Here is a 19270-nt window from a genome sequence, read left to right on the forward strand (position 1 = left end):
TCAGTAGGGCTGGTAGTCTTTGTTGCCTGCCACTGCTACAGTGTCATCGGTTATGTTACTACATCACTTCCAGGGGAAACCGGAAGTGATGTAGGGTACTAGGAATCGCTGGAAACTCTATGGACACAGCCAATGTCCCAGCCCTCAACCCACCCACCAGTTTCTAAGCTCAGCCTGGCTGCCGTAGTTAGAAAGGCAGCAGAGTCCACATTTCAGGACTGGGTTTGAAAGAAATGCCCACCCTTTTTAGTGTTTAGAAAACTGAAAACAACTCACTTTGTTCAGTTTGGGTTTTGAATTCAGCTAGGACCAGGGTAGTGCTAGATAGTTTAGACTGGAGAGTTCTAGTGTATTTATTTCACTTTAGGCAGCCCCTAACTTTAATACCAAGAAGTCATGAAAAAATAACTTTCCAGCAAAGTGAAAAATAAGAGGAAGAGAGCCACCAGCATTGTAAATATGGACTTTGGCACATACACGGTGGCAAAATGTTCTGGGCTACTTTTAAATATGAGGCCTGCTGTTCTCGAACCACCCCCACCTCTTTATGCAGAATATGCCAAAACAGCTTCAATCCCAGTTTAGCTATTACTGGCGAATGCATACCTGGAGGGGCGGGGCAGGTGCAGCACACCTGAACCTCAAGGAAAGGGCCTTTTTGAAAGATACAGTAGCTGCATGAAGCACCAGGAGAGGGCACGGTTGACGAGAGGGGTTACATCATGTTCCCAAAATGCCAGTGTACCACAAGCACCGGCCCTTAAGATGACCGTGGCACCATTTCACATTTTGATCACTAGCTTGTAGCTGCATTGGCTTTAGAGCTGTTCAGCGGGGGAACATTTTCCCCTCTAGGTGCCATCTCAAGCCCTGCTTTTCTGGGAATTTAGCTCAGGAGCTTCTGTGACAAACTTGAGTAACTATCTTCTGTGGACATCCTGTTCCTTTTTTCATCTTGCCCTGTCTCCAAAGTGAGCTTCGCTTATCTTGCAGAGTTGCTAAGCCAGTCAAATGGGATGAGACTAGATGACTTGTCCAAGGCTACCCAGTGGGAATTCAGAGCCAGCCCTCCCTCTCAACCATGCTCCATGCCCCCTAATATTTATTTTTTTGTATTCGCTGCTGGTCTCAACCAGACCTGGATAATGGCTAAGATGATCCAGCAACACCCCCACTTGGCTGTACCTCTCCAGCCTAAAAAGGCTCGAATTTCTTCACTGCCCTTCTTGTGTTTCTGTGTCTTTCCCTCTTCTTGCCAATTCATGAGAACGTAAGAGCCCTGCTAGATCTGACCAGTGGTTTTCAGAGGTTGACTGTCTCTGAATATGAAGGTTCCCTTTAGCAGCTGCTGATAGGACCTGTCCTCCACAACTCTGTCGAATCTCCTTTTAAAGCTGTCTAAGCTTGTGGCTATCAGTACATCCCCGAGCGCGAATCACATTTTAATCACTCAGGTAAAGAAGTATTTCCTTTTGTCTGCCCTGTATCTATTGCCCATCAACTTTAAAGTATTCACAAATTAAGTGCCGTTAATGTCCGCTCTGACACCCTCTGTGTTTCAACCTGTGGTGTGTGAAATTGGTACCAAAGTAAAGTAGATGCGGAGTTAGTGAATGCTAACTTTTCAGCAGGCAATGACTTCTTGCACAGCACTGAAGCCTGATGCATGGGGGTCCTTGGAATGCCCCTTACCTTGCAAAAGGGAGCCTCCATCCTGGCTCCTACCATTCGCAGCCCATCAACGCCCTCAAGTTGCACCTCATCTCCTTCCCTCCAATATCACCAAGCATCTCGTGATACAGGTTAAATACAAACAGGAATACGACTAAGCAACTGCGGGCAGAGGAGAGGCATAGAGGCTTCAAAGACTGGTTTGGACAACGTAATGATACAGCAGCGGAGCTTGGAGCAGGTTCATCTCCAAAGTGGCCACCCGCTGGCCCGTGTTGCCTTTATAGTTCCACTCAAAATCCAGCTGCACAGGAATTTTTTTATCTGGCACAGGCTGGTTGAACAGGCACAATGGACATTTCTCTTCTGGCTTCCTGAGTCCCTCAACACGCAATGAAGATCTGCCACCAGTCAACCTCCGAAAGTTGGTGCAGGTTGAAACAACCCTACTTTCTCTTCTAGCTTTGAGCCACTTTGGCTTGGGAGGAGAAGGAAGAGTCTCTTTGATGATCCCTAATGATCAGTTCTCCTTCCGATGTACAGTCAGCGAAGTCCGTGCCCCAATAACTTCTTCCCATGAGGTCCTCTCGAGCCACGTTGCCTGCGAATGAGGTACCCATTGCTATGCCTGAACCCTGGCTCTCTGCAGCCCTTGCCAGAAGCCAGACGGGCATGGAGAAAACTCGACTTAATTCAAATTCAACCTCGAATATTGCACTTTCCACAACCTTTAAGCAAAACCTGCACGTTACAAAAATGAAAGAGAAATTAAAAGCAAACCACCAGCTGTCTGTGTGTTTATGCACATTATCACATTGTTCCTTTTAACGTCATTGAGTTGAATTTGGTCCAGTATAGCTGATTTTTTAAAAAAAGGTCCAGCAAAATGGATTGTCCAAAGACACTGCAGGTTCCTTAAGGCTACATCTCCCCAGAGCTTCTGAATGTTAAAAAAAAATGTCTACATACCAGAAATCAGTTAACAAAGGGTAAAAAAAAACCCAGAGAGAATAAAAATCCGAAGCAAGGGAAGATGGATGGATGTCTTTCATCGTTCTCTGTCCTGTAAAGGAGAAGGGGAGGGAGGAAAGAAGTATCTTGTTTTAACGATTAACCATCAACACATTATTAATAGCAGGGCTTTTTTTCTGGGAAAAGAGGTGGTAGAACTCAGTGGGTTGCCCTCGGAGAAAATGGTCACATGGCTGGTGGCCCCGCCCCCTGATCTCCAGACAGAGGGGAGTTGAGATTGCCCTCTGTTCCACTCGGCGGCATGGAGGGCAATCTCAACTCCCCTCTGTCTGGAGATCAGGGGGCGGGGCCACCAGACACGTGACCATTTTCAAGAGGTTCCGGAACTCCGTTCCACCGCGTTCCAGCTGAAAAAAAGCCCCGATTGATAGGAATGTCAACTGACAAAAGAATTCTCAGTGACTTTAATAACCATTGGCATTTCAATGGTTTGCATAAATTTGCATATGAGGCCCCATCTCCTGTCACCAATGATCAACGCCAAGATATAGGCACCTTTTGGAGCCTCTGATAGCTCTTTGAATAACCAAAAAGTGACACTCCTTAGGAAAAGGAATAGTCATCATTTGTTTTTATTCCCTACTTTCAAGCACAGAAAGAACCTCATGAAGTAAACATTGTTTCGCTTGCAGCTTGACTGCTTCCAATTCACCTCCTCCAGTGACATCACAATAAAAAGTAGCATTGCTTTAAACCACTCAAAGCATTCTTAGTGATTCTGGGGCCCTGAGCCAAAGTCCAGGATGAGCCCCAGAATCACTGGCCTCCCCTCACATACTGCCCCCAGCTCCCCCCAAAAGGGGTGGCCCTCACTTTGTGTGAGACAGGTGGAAGTCAGCACTGCTGTAAACCGGCTGCTTGAGCCACGAAGCGGGAAGGGGTGCAAGCAGGCACCACAGGAGGGTGGGGAGCAACCATTATTGTTGAGAGCGGGCACAAGGTCAGCAGGCAGGGCCGGATCGAGGGGGGGCAGGGGGGTAGTCTGCCCCCAGCGCTGCCAGGGAGGGGGCGCCAGGAGCAGCTGCCAGCTGCCAGAACGTGCGGGCAGCAGCGCAGGCAGCCTTGCAGCCCCCCGCGCTGCCTTTCACCTGCCCCGCAGGACAGGGGGCGGCCAGCTTGCCGTGCACCCCCTGTCCTGCAGGGCAGGCAAAGGGCAGCACGGCCACCCACACCATTCGCCTGCCCTGCAGGAGAGGGGGCAGCCAGCCACCCCCTGTCCTACGGGGCAGGTGCATGGCGCGGGCGGCCTTGCAGCCCCATGTGCTGCCTTTTGCCTGCCCTGCGGGGCAGGCGAAAGGCAGCGGGGGGGGCTGCGAAGCCGCCCGCGCCATTCGCCTGCGGGGAGGCAAATGGCGCGGGCGGCTTCCCAGCCCCGCATGCTGCTTCCGCCGCCCTGTGTGATGACATCACCAAGATGACGTCATCATGCTGCGCTGGGAGTGCGCCGGCAACCCTAAATCCGGCCCTGTCAGCAGGCACGAGCTGCTGCTACAAGCAGACTGCCCCAAGCCCACTGGAGACCAACCTTTTCCCTTTCTGCCTCCTTGAGGCCCTTCCCAGAGCCATTTTTCCTTCCCTGTCCACCTGTGATCACTAGAAGCAGGGGTGGGGCAACTATCAGCTGTAGGATAGCTGGAGAAGAGAGCCCCCCACTGCCGAACCAGGTGGCTGAGAACAGGGAGAGGCTCGTGCTGTACTCCACCCAAAGAAGCTCACTAAGCCAATCTCACACCCTCAGCCTAACTTCCATTGCAGAGTCACTGCGAGGGTAAAACAGAGAAGAACGCTGCAAGCCCCTTTGGGTCCCCATTGCGGAGAAAAGTGGAGTACAAATGAAGTAAACAAAACAGTAAGCAGAATCAGCATGCTCATGTCATGTGTCGCCTTGCTTGTGTGTAACTGGAGGTAGACCAGTGCCATTCATCCCTTAAACAACAGAACAACCATGTATGGTAGGCTAGTATTACTATTCTCCGTACAACATATGGGAGAGACGGCTGAGAAACGGTGTCTTGCCAAAGGTCAGTTAGTGAATCGGTAGCAAACACAAGATTGGAATGCAGGACAGGGGGGAGCTTCTTAGCTGACAACTCACACATTTGAATTCTATGTCAAACTTTAGTTTTAATAGCAAGGATCTAATGCATACAGTGGAAAGTGCAAAGGAATTTTAGATCCCTGGGCACACCAGTACCATATTTGGGTATAAGAGGACCCATATTGGGGTATATAAGAGAAGAATTATTATGTTTGGAGTGGTCACTTTAAACAATCCATTTTTTTCTGGCTTCATGAAAGCTCAGACTGTGCTGAGTCCATCTGAGTGCTAGTTTTGGCCTCAAAATTAAATTAATTGGCTCCGATCCAACAACACACTCATGCAACTGCTGGGGCTGTATGTAAGGAACACAGTTGGGAAGTGAAGAGCTGGAAATGAAATGGTGGGGAGTGGGAAATTGGAGAAGCACAGCCAATCTTCTTCTCCAGGATGGCAGGTGGTTGTAACTGGACTTTAAGCACACAGCCTTGGCATACCCAGATCTGTGTACACAAGCGCACATCCACGCTGCTTTTGAGTGTTAGCATGAACTATTGTGTGCTAGCGCAGCTATCAGGCACGTTGCAATGAATAAAAACCTCAGCGTTCCTATTTATGACTGCAGCGGCTACTGTGTAAGCGTCAGCGCAGTAACTCAAGCAGTGCTGCCAGGGAAGGTTTCCCAAACTCACCACCTGTGACTTGGAATTATGACTTGCTGACGTTCTCGTATATAACATCGCTGATGCAGAACTGCTGCTTCTTCTTGAGCCACATTAATTGCACACACTGGTGAATAAAAATGTATTGTTCCTACAGAAAGAGAATAAAAGGTCATATATAGTCAAAGTTTAGAAGCCCAGTCACCCAAATACGTTGGGTTCACCCCGGCCACTGATTATGTTAAGAGCGGAATCTTTTATCCTAGTTTTGGATCAGTTTTTCCTGGCCTGTTGAAGCCGAAAAAGTCACTCTTGACCTTAATTCCCGGGGGTGAAATAGGAATTAGGCATCTCTTTCCAAAGGTATTCATTTGCTTAATTGGAACCCCATCTTTCCTCCAGGCTTGCACTTACGAGCTTTCAACCCATTCTATCCTCAGAACACACCTCTGAAGCAGTTTAAGGTGAGAGACAGTAACTTGCTTAGCCAAATCAGTCAACAAACTTCATTGCTGAGTGGAAGTTGGAACCCAACTCTCTCCAGTCTATTCCCCCAGTTCTTATTTAGAGAGGCCTCGAGATAACAACAGAGGACAGACCTCCCCAGCAGACAGCCTGCCCACTACAAATGATCATCTTCTTCTGAAGTGGGCAACCCCAGAAGAGGGTTGAGTAGATCATGGGAGGCATTAGTTTTAATTATTACATTGATCCCCCACCCATTCTTCAAGGCACTCAGAGGACTATCCCCATTTATTCTCAGACAAACCCTGAGAAGTAGGTTTGGCTGAGGGCCAAGCTACAAGTGATGCCTGACACAGGTTGGACACTTGTCAGCTTCCCTCAAGTTTTGATGGGAAATATAGGCATCCTGGTCTTACAGCTTGGGTCTCCATTTAATTGAAGTTTACAGAAACCCACACATACACACCCAGCGGAGGGGAAGGAGGGTGCCTGGCGAGAGCCCAACACCTGCAATCCCTTCCCGACCGCATGTTCTCCCTCCCATAGACTGCCGCTCTGTAAACTTCAGTTAAATGGAGAGCCAAGCTGCAAGACCAGGATGCCTACATTTCCCATCAAAACTTGAGGGAAGCTGACAAGTGTCCAACCTGTGTCAGGCGTCGCTAGTGGCTTGGCTCTAAGAGAGAGAGAGACCATCCTAAAGTCTAATCAAAGGATCCATGAGACAACAACCTTGGTGAAGCTAAGCAAGGTGGGGAGAACTTGTGGAGGCCCTAAAGGTATCAAGTTCCATGATGAAAGAAAAGTGAGCTATAAATGAAATGAGTAATACATTAAAAAAAGCATTACACCCGGTAATGGTTTGAAACTAGGTCCCTCCAGCCTAATTCTGGCATCCCATGTCATGTTCTACACCAGGCCATTCATGTCCCTGGGGCTTGTCACACAAATGCAACCTTGTTACACACACACGCTCCCTCACTGTATTCACACAATGCTCCTTCACTGCCATCCTTCTGCAGAAAGTTCATGATGGAATGACTTTGGAGAACATATTTATCCAGAATTTATTTTATAAGCTTTTTAACGTTTCAATGTTTGTGGAAATTGTCTAGATAGGTTTTTATTGTATGTATTGTTTTTACTGTATTTATGGTTATATTGTAGTGTTGGTTTTTAATATTTGTAATCCGCACTGAGTCTCTGAGAGACAGGCAGACTGTAAATGAAGCAATAAATAAATACGTTATGACTCATGAAGGTAAACATTCTTCTTTATTTGTGAAACCACACAGGGTTGGATGCAGATGAAATTTCTGGTAATGGAAGGGGAGCGGTAACTTCCATCTATTCCAACTTCTTGCAGCTAGCTCTCGGAGTTAGCTGCAAGAATTTGCCTCTCATGCTCTTCCTTAGAGTCTCCCGTCCCCCAGGAGCAGCATTTTGGTGAGATTAGCAGAAGGCGGGAAAGTTACGTTCCGCTGACAGAACTGTGTGAAAGGAAAATTTAACCTGGATCCAGCCCACAGACTATATCCTGGAAATGCACTGAACGGTTGCCCCACCCCCAAATCCTCTGCCTGAAGAAAGTGTCCCCAGCTCCTCCATCTCCCCCATCACCTTGGCAACAGTGAGGCACAAGAAGCTTGTATGCAGAATGTGGGCCCTGAAATATGCCCAGAATCCCCTACAACATACTCAAGGCTTGCGCAACAGGCATGTAAGGGGTCTTCGACAGATTAGTCAATGTGGAAGAGTGCCCACAAACTATGTATGTACGTATATGCTGTCAAGTCACAACTGACTTATGACAACCCCAGCAAGGGGCTTTCAAGGCAAGCGAGAAGCAGAAGTGGTTGGCCATTGCCTTCCTCTGTAGAGCAACCCCCGTTGGTGGTTTCCCATCCACGTTCTGACCAAGGCTGATCCTGCTTAGTTTCTGAGACCTGATGAAGTCAAGCTATACCATGCCACCTCTTTCCACAAAGTAGGTTTGAATAACACTTGCTGCAAGGGCAGAGCAGAAGGCCCCTTTTGCTGCTTCTGATCCAGCCAATATGCTAGGAAGGAAACAATGAGCCCAGGGAAGAAGGCAGCACCAGAAAACATATACACCATGGATAAGTGTGGATTTCCTTGTCTGCTCCAGCCGCTCTGAACATGGGGTGCATCATACCATCACTAGAGGCAGCCTCTCTGCCTGGAAAGAACCCCTCGTATGGCATTTCTGGGAAAGGGCTTTTGTCCCCGGGCACCAAAAGCGGCTGGCACGTAAGTGTGGGGGGTACATCTCCAGTACTGGCACAGGTGATTAGAGCAAGATCCTACTGCTGGTGCACAGGCGCTACTTGCCTAGGACGCTCTGCTGTCAGAAGGGAATGCTTCACTATGAGTGATTCCGCACACGTTGGATAATGCACTTCCAATCCTCTTTATAGATCATTTGGAATGGATTTTTTTGTGTGTAGAACAAAAAATCCACCTCAAACGATTGATAAAGTGCATTGAAAGTACATTATCCAATGTGTGCGGAATCAGCCTTTGTTTCATTAGAAAAGTGCAAGAGTCCAGTAGCACCTATAAGACTAACAAAATTTGTGTCACTGCTCTTCTTCAGATACAGCCACTAGATACATGGCTGTATCTGAAGAAATAAGATGTGACTCACGAAAGCTCATACCCTGCCACAAATTTTGTTAGTCCTATAGGTGCTACTGGACTCTTGTGCTTTTCTGTTGCTACAGACAAACTAACATGGCTACCCATCTTGATTTGTTCCATTGTGAAACTGAAACCTGTGGCAGGCACTTGGAGGGGCTCTGAGATCCCATCGCGACCCATTCTTTGGGGGGCAACAACCAAAAAGGGAGGAGGAGAAGCAACTGCTGGGCCCCTCTCTACTGTATCTGGCCATGAAATATGCTTGTATCCAGCTCCATCTGAGAGCTCCCCTACTCCCAGATAACAATTGTGGTCAACAAGGCTAGAGGCAGATGACAGAGGGTGCAGGCACCCCTCCACCGGGACTGGTCCGGCTCCAGCCTCAATCTTGTTTTGCCCAACTACTACATGATATTCTCGAGGCCAGAGAGAGAAGTCGCAGCAGCCAGGCATGCAGCCACCAGTCTCGGCGACAGGTTTCTTTCCAGCTCCAGCTGAGAACTGAGTAGTTACAGCTGAGTAGCTGAGTAGTTACAGCTACTAACGTTCATCAACAAAGCCAGAGGAAAGAGAGGTAGCATTCAGACATGCCTTCATTGCTTCTGGACCATGTCTCTCAAAAATTATGCTTTCACTGCTATCTGTCTTAGTGTTTGGTTGCGACCAGCCACTTTAGGAACCAATTGTTCTGACTGAAAAGAGAGATAAAAATACAGTGAATAACTTGGCAACTTGCAGGGTAAATCAGGGCCCTCCTGTGAACTCCCTAGGAGGCCATTCTCTTCCCTCTCTATCTGTAATATGGATGAGTATCATATTGGCCTACACTGCAGGAATGTTGAGAGATAACAGACTTGAACTGCTCTGCCCATGCTAAGAATAATGTCAATGATGTGTCTCATGTCCAGATTGTACATCCAGATTCGTCCTGGGTTTCAAAGGGGAAGTCTAGGCGAGTATGATTTACCTCTAACAGTTTGGGCAGAGGGGCTGGTGGGCCCATGTTGGCAACAATTATCAACTTTGCTTGGGTCCCACAGATTCCTTTTGAACTCCAGGCTTTCTGCACCTTCCTACCAACTTGGGAGGCGTGTGCTGAACCCGATCAATTCATTTCCCAGCTCTTGATAAATGAATGAAAAGCACAGTGTAGCCTCTGATTTTTCCACTGAAACGTTCACAGCGGGCTGTGAAATTGTTGCTTCTTAAGTGCCACTGACATCTAGTGGCTAATAACAAGCAAGGACATATTTTTTATTGTTCATGGGAGTGAACAAACACACATACACACACCTAGGACTAGAGTCTCTGGAAATATTTTAAGTGTAAAGGGAAGCACAAGGCTTTCAAAATGCAGTGGATGTGTGCTAGGGAGCAACGACCAGTCACAGCTCCTCAAAATGTGTCCTGTTCCCTTATTTATCACATTTTTATCCTTTCCTTCTTCCAAGGAGATCCAGGTATGTACATGGAGTGTGTCACGCCCATGTTATCCTCACAACACCTTGAGAAATAGGTTAAGCTGAGATAGTGACTGACCCCAAATCACACAGTGTGTTTCAGTACAGATCAGAACACAGAGGTCCCCACAACAAGGATCTAACCACTATACAACACTGCTCTTTCAGAATGTGCATGTTTACCATAGCAAACATCACTGTAAACTGCTGCGTGATGTTCTCAAACTTCACTCGTGGTTGACAGATGCTGACCTGGCGTACTGAGTAGTTTTCAACCTTTGTGCCAACACTTGCAGCACTGCAGGTGGGAGAAGGGGAAGCCTACAAACAGCCTGTGTCCAGTGAAGTCTAGACCTCCAGAGCTGGAGGGGATCCCAAAACCACCTCCCTTCCCAGCATCATTCACAAACCAAGATTCATTATGCACCACATTCCACAATGTAAGACACTTGATACAGACCACAAGGTGTCATCATAACCAGGGAACTGAAGAGGAGGGAAGCTGCCTTGGAGGCAGGGGGCCGTAGACTGTCGCCCCATCTGAGTTGCACAGGTGCTTCAACTTGCAGTATCTATGCCAACTGGCCGTAGCTTGAACAAACAGGATTTAAGCATAACACCATCCTTACAAACATGGAAGCAGAGACTGGAGTATGTCCAATGAATCCCACGCAAATATGCTTTTTGTTTTGTTTTCTTTTAAATCAACATTTGGGGTCTCTGGAGCTGAGAATTTGGATTTTCTATTTATCTCTGGCTGTGTTGCCAAAACCATTGCCTATTCTAATGATTGAAAATAGTGAGTTTGTCTCCTCCTATCCTGACTCTGCAGCCCTGGCAACCTGTGCGCCGTATCCGGCTCCTGAGCATTCGCTGCTGGCATGCATTTGGGGTGTTCTCTAATCCTGATCCGGTTTGCTGGCACCGTCTGCTGGCCTTGTGCATGGCAGAAAGAGAGGATGTAGCAAGTCTTGCCAATGCAGCAGGGGCACTAGCCAGCTGGCAAATAGCAGGGCCTTGGAACCAGCACAGAAGTTGGCAGTTCCTGTCCGGATGGATTAGGGGGATGGTTTTGAGCTACGTTAACTGAGTGCTCTAAAAAAAAAAAGGAGGAAAAGGGGGAAATGAGAAAAGGAAACAGCTTTGTACCTAGCAGCAACCTTTGGCTGGTACCAAAGAAAGCCCCATAGGCTGGGCTACACAATAAATGCAGAAATGGAATTGTGTCCGGACTGCACCATTTTAGACTACAGATGCAGTGTTCAAACCTATCTGAACTATCGGCTGATTCCGCACACATTGGATAAGGCACTTCCAATCCTCTTTATAGATCATTTGGAATGGATTTCTTAGTGTGTGGAACAAAAAATCCACCTCAAACGATTGATAAAGTGCATTGAAAGTGCATTATCCAACGTGTGCGGAATCAGCCGATAGTTCAGATAGGTTTGAACACTGCATCATGACTTTTGTAAAAATTACAACATAGAAAACTAGCATGTAAAGGAGAAGGTTTGACTGGGCTCACTGCTTGACACCTAGCTTTCTACTTGCAAGTGTTTCTTTTTAAAATGGAGAGTCATCCATGATTCCCCCTCCCACCTAAAGTAGGACAGTCTAGGATTTGGTTTGGTGCCTCATTTGCTACAAGGATTCACCAGGGTAAACTGGAAGGGGGAGAGAAGATGAGAGTGCCAATGCGTTCTTTGCTCTTCCCTCTTTTTTGCTGTACAATATGTGACAAAGAATGTAAAGAGTGAGACGTGCAAGCTCCAGATAGGAAAAGAAATTGCACATCAGCTCATCCTTTGCAAGCTCCTTTTTGTACATTTACCCCTCCCCTTGCCTGTAAGACACAAAGCTGCCCAATATCAATCACTTAATTAGCAGGTTTGTTTGGAATAGAACATGTACTCAGTGCAGGTGCTGACACTCGGAATTTCAACGTGTTTTTAAAGCCAATTTTCTAGCCCTCATGGCTTCAGCAGTTAAGTGAAAGCTCAGACACCGGACCTGAAGAGGAAGTGGTTCTTGGAAGGTGGTTGTCGGCATTATGCAACATGTTTCCATTTTTAGTTTAATTCTCAACAGGGCTTTTTTCTGGGAAAAGAGGTGGTAGAACTCAGTGGGTTGCCCTCAGAGAAAATGGTCACATGGCTGGTGGCCCCGCCCCCTGATCTCCAGACAGAGGGGAGTTGAGATTGCCCTTGGTCAATCTCAACTCCCCTCTGTCTGGAGATCAGGGGGCGGGGCCACCAGCCATGTGACCATTTTCAAGAGGTTCCGGAACTCCGTTCCCCCATGTTCCCCCTGAAAAAAAGCCCTGATTCTCATTAATAAACTCTCAAGGAACTGTTTCATGCCCTCTCCTAGGTGCTGCTCTCCAAGTTTACTGGCAACAATAAACCAGGCAGCAATCCTGTTACAACAGCCCTATTGCTCCGTAACATTCTTTTTTCCTAAAGCCTGAGCGCAATTAAGGACTTATGCTTATTTATTTACTTCACTTACACTCCACCTTTCTCCCCCCCCTCCCCCGGGGACCCAAAGTGGCTTACATCGTACTCCTCTCCTCCATTTTATCCTCACAATAACCCTGTGAAGGTGGTTAATCTAAGAGCCAAGCTGCAAGTGACACCTTACACAGGTCGAACACTTGTCAGCTTCCCTCAAGTTTTGATGGGAAATGTAGGCATCCTGGTCTTGCAGCTGTAGTGGAGAGCCAAGCTGTAAAACCAGGATGCCTACATTTCCCATCAAAACTTGAGGGAAGCTGACAAGTGTTCGACCTGTGTAAGGCATCACTTGCAGCTTGGCTCTAAGAGTGCATTACCCCAGATTTCTCACCAGGGATGTCTGATTAAACGTGTATTGTGAATTCTGTGCTGGGGATTTAGTTCCCATTTGGGAAACTTGAGTATACCCCATCACTGCACATGGAGCCCCCAGTAGGAAAAACAATGCCCCTGGCATGGGGAAGGAAGGCTGAACCTCTCTTTCCCTGCGCACCACTATCCCAGTCTGAACTGGGCCTCCATGCGTCTGAGACTAAACTCCAAGCACAGAATAGGACTGTTTACACAGACTCAAGGAGGATGCAGAGGGAAATGTAACATGTGCTTAGACCGTGTACGTGACTGAAGGAGGACCTAACTCAACTCCTGTAGATAACCAATAAAATGGAGGTGGCGGCAATTTAAAGTTGGGATTCTCGAACCACTCGCAGGTTTGGCTCACATCTTGCAAAAAAGGAGTCGATTTCTCAACAAACGGCTGGACTGCTTATGGTCAATTTGCGGCTGTTCAGTAGGTTGCTTCACTATGCTCCACCCTACCCATGCAGTACAGCACAATCATTTTTTGTCCCTCTGTGTTCTCACACAGCCCAATTGAGTTCTACTCTACACCCCATCCTTGCGGATTGACTGCTCTTCTCCGTAGACAGTTGCTTAGACAGACAATTAAGTCAGTCACCAATCATGTAAATCAAATAAATGTCGTTTTCATAAAATCCTACCCTCTAGTGTTCATCTATGTTAGTGATACTCAGTTGCTCGGGAGTCGCATGGGTTTCTTTGACATGCCACCTGTGGCTCTTCTCCAACATTTGAGTCTGGTAGCATCTTAAAGACTAACAAGATTTCCAGGGAATAAGTTTTTGAGAGTCAAAGCTCCCTTCAACAGGGGCTCACGAAAGCTAATACCCAGGAAATCTTGTTGGTCTTTAAGGTGTTCAAATCTTGCTTTCTATTGCAGACCAGCATGGTTGCCCACCTGAAATATTAGGGAAAGGATGCTTGTTAAATCTCCACTCAATTCACAGTCCAAAAAGATCTCCTTAGATGGAGTTCTACAACCAGGGCCCCACACACCAAAAATGTGGCTGTTTTGGCTGACGACAACTATGAACACAGCTGTCCATGAGCTGTGCAGTGAGTATCACTGATCTACATAGTCCCAAGTGACACTACTGGCTGCCAATCTGTTTGAATCGGCAGTATCTTAGCACATGTGCAGGTCTGCAAAAACCCACTGCAAACCTGTTTGGCTAGAACCGAATAGGAAGATCGAGTGATGTCCAACACCTCTGAACAAAGTCAGTTCAACTGTTGCATGTGTTTATGGTGAAGTTTGCAGCACCCCCAGTTAATAGTACAGCACAGAGATGATGACAGGTACTAAACCTAGGAAGGAGGGAAGGCAGTAGGATCTCATCAGATCTCAGAGGCTAAGCAGGGGAGGGGAAACCACCAAGGAAGACTCTGCAGAGGAAGGCGCTGGCAAACCACCTCTGTTTCTCACTAGCTTTGAAAATCTTTTGCGGCGGTTGCCATAAGTTGGTTGCAACTTGACGGCACTTTACACGCACACACTCTGAACTTAGGCTGGAGGGAAGGCAGTATGGTATAATCCAGTCTCATGAGATCTTGGAAGCTAAGCAGGGCCAGTACCTGGATGGGGAGAAACCAAGCAAGACATTGCAGAGGAAGGCAATGGCAAACTACCTCTGTTTCTCACTTGTCTTGAAAGCCACTTGCTGAGGTCGCTGTAAGTGACTTGCTGGGACATACATACATACCAAACCAAGGACCTTCTGCCTGCAAAGCATGCCTTTTACCAAGTGCTGTAATGCACCCCTTGCTCATGTTGTGACTGCTTTACAGAGCCCAGGTTTTCTGCAATATTTTCATGTGATGAAGCAGATCTTGCCTTTAACATGTGTTGGTTTTTAAGGTGCCACAAGATTTGTAATAGTGTTTGCCAGGGATTTTTTTTCAGCAGGAACGCGGTGGAACGGAGTTCCGGAACCTCTTGAAAATGGCCAGATGGCTGGTGGCCCTGCCCCCTGATCTCCAGACAGAGGGGAGTTGAGATTGCCCTCCACGCCACGGCGCGGAGGGCAATCTAAACTCCCCTCTGTCTGGAGATCAGGGGGCGAGGCCACCAGCCATCTGACCATTTTCTCCAAGGGCAACCCACTGAGTTCCACCACCTCTTTTCCCCAAAAAAACCCCTGGTGTTTGCTACTATTCAGTTACCTTCTAGATTTTCTATTTTTCCAACATTTACCTACAGGCTGAAGTCTCTCCTCCATTTTATAAATTCAGCATGAGTGCACTTGTATCTCCAGGAACCAGGTGGTTTAGCCAAGCTGAGGTGGAGGCACTGACTGGATGTTAGCAGAGAGCAAGAGTCTGTTTTGCTAGGGAACTGTATAAGATTTTCTGGACTCTTAGCACCCCATATAAGATATATGGAAAATTATGTACAAAAAAAGATAATTAGTAAAGGGGGGGATTAAATATTGTATAACTGGTATTACTGATGTAATAATATTGTTCTTTTAGAATTACATCAGTCAAGAAGGTAAAATTCCAGTGCGGCAGCACTTGTTTTTCTAGTACAGACTGACGTGGCTACTCACCTGAAACCATCTTTCAATAACATTTTTTGTTCACCATGTTAGCTATATAAACCTCTGTTGTGTTGATCTGTATGGTGGAAGGTTTTGAGTTAAAGAAATTTTGTTTTCAATTAATTTGTCTTGCAAGTTTTATTCCTGGATTAGCCCCATAGAACACGCACAGACAAAAGTTATATACTCTGCTAGCGATTTTTTAAAACAACAACAACTGGAATTTGGAAATGTAATTTTTGCCAAGTACATTGGCACAGAAAATTACATTTTGGACTAGAAAACTAAAAAGTGAAAGTGATAGGGCTGTATAAGAAACCAAATGCCATAAGATATGGGGGGACCCCATTATTTGCAAAGATTGTAAAGTATATATGAGACTGAAATATGCACAGTATGAAGAACAGAGAATTCCTTTTGAAACATTCAGCCGAAAGACATACCTCCGTTTGTACCATGGACATCCTATAAGACCGCATGTCAGACACCAGCCCCAATATATCTACAAACTCGTGATCCCGAATGTGCTGTAGGAGGCGATCCAGTGCTATAAAAGTTCCTGTCCGTCCTACACCGGCACTGCAACACACACATGCACACATTGTTACATGCTATTGTTACTTGGGGGACAGGATACGGAGAAAACAGGGAATATGTGTGATCCCTATGAATCTCCACTCTGTGCAAAAGTAATACCCACTTTGCAAACATTCATCTGAGCCATGGCATCTCATTTATGCTTAGCTTTATGAATTTTAAGTATGCCAACACTTGAGCTGCTGTAAGTTTGACACAGGACACCTGGGCTTCAATCCTAAAAGGCACTTTCCTGGGAGTAAGCCCCTCTAAATAACACTGGGCTTATTTCTCGGTAGTCTTGCTTAGGATTGCACCCTTTTTAGAGGTTCACCTAAGACCTTTATAAGTGTACTCATCAAGAGCTAAAGCGTGAATGTGATAAATATGCAAATGCTTGTATCTTACTGGTACACTCACCAGGGAGCCAGGACACAGCTCCTTGCTGAGCGTACATTTCCTGACCCTGATTAGCACTTTTGGCTTGGATCCAGACAAGGCGTTCTGTGGATTTCTGGCCAAGAAGCACGATTTTTTCACTTCCCTGCTCCTGTGGCAGCCCCAAATGTCCCCCAAATCCAGTTCTTGGGAGAGAGAGCAGACCATACAAGAAAGGATTTGGGGCAACATTTTGGACTGCCAAAGGAGGGGGAGGCAGGAAAACCACATCCCGTGGGCAGAAACCCTTGTGCCTATAGATCCAATCCTGTGTTCTGCTTATTTTCTTTTGGAATTAATGCTTACAGTTTGGGGGAACAACCTTGCAATGGTGGTGTTCTCTTCTCCTGCTGACATGGTGCAGCTGGACTGGTGCAGCATCCTAGGTATTCACTGAGTTGAATGCTAGGACTTAGGAGGGTATATTGCACCTGATGGTATCCATTTTTAACCAGCACAGCAAACCACGGCATTAGAAGGAAAAAGATGAAAGCAGAATTCTTTTTCCTGTTGCTCCCATCACCTTGTGCTGTGCCCATAAAAACAGATAACATCATCCATTTTACTTATGTTATTTATACACCTGTCTTACTGAGACACAAGGAAGATTACACCGTGTAAGTTAATACAACCAACAGGGTGGGACATACAATAAGCAATGTAATAGGATTAGGACTGCAAAAACCTGAAACCAAGAAACAATGTGAAACCAAGCTGAAAAAGCAGAAATTTGATTCAAAAATTATACAGTAGGATAACATACAGTAATGGGGAGGGAGGAATAGAAATTTTAAATAAATAAATAACAGCTAGTACATGCTATACACGGTGCTATAGTCTACAGTCCCTTTATCTTATTTAAAGCATCGTTCGGACCCATTCCGGTATAGTATAGCCCTATTACCTGTGTAATCTAGCCAAGGTGAAATCTTTTTTCATCTCACTGACTTCAATGGGAGAGTTCAGCATGTCCTTAAACATCTGAAACTAATGGAACCTCAAAGAAAAGGGCTAGACCAGGCCAAGACACTATAGCGATATAAACAGATATCCCTAAAGCCAGGGCTTTTTTTCAGCAGGAACGCAGTGGAACAGAGTTCCGGCACCTCTTGAAAATGGTCACATGGCCAGTGGCACCACCCCTGATCTCCAGACAGAGGGGAGTTTAGGTTGCCCTCCGTGCCTGGCGAGGAGGACAATCTAAACTCCCCTCTGTCTGAAGATCAGGGGGTGAGGCCACCGGCCCTGTGACCATTTTTGCCGAGGCCGATTTAAGCTTTAAAAAACTCCCCCCTTGTTCCAGCTGACCCAAAGTGACGTCATTGTGCGGTCCTGAGTTCCACCACCTCTTTTCCCAGAAAAAAAGCCCAGAAATGATGTATTTTTGTATTCCCATCCAGGTTCCAGAATAGGGATCTGGGCAGCTCTCACAAACATTTACACATTTGCAATTTAAAAGAAAGCAAAGAAACAGATCTTTCCTTTAGTATCCTTAACGATTCCCCAAATAGCCAGTTCTGTTTGGGAGCTACCCAAAGAGCAGCTGGCATTCGCAAGGGGCTTTTGGACTTTGGCCATAAGTGGGGCCTGCTTATCCTTCCTTTTTGCTCCTGTGAGCGCCAGGTAGCTGGCACTGGTGCTGAAGTCTCTGGCCAAAAATATGTTATCAGACATACTATGCTGGAAGGAGCTTATGGCCACGTGCTATGCTGACAGCGAGGCCCGCATTCAGTTTATATGTTATCACAAATACAGATATTTGCATATCAAAGTTGGCTGTCCCAGTTTAATTGTGGGAACGCCCCTCCAAGATACACATTTTACTCCTATTCAGAAGGAAAAACATGAATGCAGACATTTAATCTACATTCCCCAGCACCTCTCCAACCTTTCAGACACTGACACAACCTGGATACGCAACATTCATTGTGAAATATATTACAAATGAACATATGGTGTTTAGTGCTCAGTTGGGAAGAGTCGCATCATTTCTGCCCTCTGTGTGATTCTATCATTCCAGGACATTTTTAATCTTTCCTTTCCTCCATCTGCACTGAAGACAGGAAGATACAAACACAGTCCATCCTACTGTAGATTTTGTCCCTGCTCTGATAACTCAATTGAATCATTGGCATACATAGTATTTCACTGCAGATTTTATTTACAAGCATGTCTGGACTTATTGAAACCTGTGCTAGTCGATAAAAACCTGTTTTCTGGTCAGCAGACTCAAAATTTTATTACCAGGGTCAAGCAAAGAATTACTATATATGTAGCCAAGTTTATGTTCTCTGCAATGGAAATATGGGCAGAGATAATATCTTCTGCATAATTTTTTCAGATAATAGCCTGTAAATTGTGAGCTATACTAGGTCAATGATGTATGTAGAAATATCATTGTAGATAGTTAATGTGTGTGTGTCATGTGCCGTCAAGTCGCCTCCAACTTATGGTGATCCTACAAATAAGAGATCGCCTAAATGTTGTATCATTAACAATACTTGCTCGGATCCTACAAACTGGAGGCCGGGGCTTCTTTTATTGTGTCAAGCTATCTTATTTGGGGTCTTCCTCTTTTCCTACTGCCTTCTAATTTTCCTAGCATTATTGACTTTTCCAAAGAGTCTTATCATCTCACGATGTGACTAAAGTACAATAGCCTCAGTTTTGTCATTTTAGCTTCTAGGAAGAATTCAGGCTTGGTTTGTTTCCCCCCCTGTTTCTATAAGGCTTGTGGGCCATAATAAAGACTGCCTGACAGCCTGACTCCCTTCCACCAAAGCTCACTAAGGCACACAGGGCACTCCCTTTCTCATTTTAACCTCACAACAACCATGTCAGGTAGGTTAGG

The 19270-nt window shown here is 46.1% G+C and overlaps 1 protein-coding gene across 1 annotated transcript in view; it reads right to left on the minus strand.

Annotated features, from left to right (window-relative positions):
• Positions 1–2425: 2425 nt before the first annotated feature.
• PTPRO (protein tyrosine phosphatase receptor type O) overlaps positions 2426–19270 on the minus strand; it is a 100186-nt gene continuing 83341 nt past the window's right edge. The window contains exons 24-26 of the mRNA XM_054988604.1: positions 15849–15984; positions 5434–5554; positions 2426–2734 (exon numbers count right to left, since the gene is read on the minus strand). Coding sequence (XP_054844579.1) covers positions 5450–5554; positions 15849–15984 — 241 coding nt within the window. The 3' untranslated portion in view covers positions 2426–2734; positions 5434–5449. The remainder of the gene's footprint in view (positions 2735–5433; positions 5555–15848; positions 15985–19270) is intronic.

Source organism: Eublepharis macularius, chromosome 9 (assembly GCF_028583425.1).
Source record: "Eublepharis macularius isolate TG4126 chromosome 9, MPM_Emac_v1.0, whole genome shotgun sequence".
Classification (NCBI taxonomy): domain Eukaryota; kingdom Metazoa; phylum Chordata; class Lepidosauria; order Squamata; family Eublepharidae; genus Eublepharis; species Eublepharis macularius.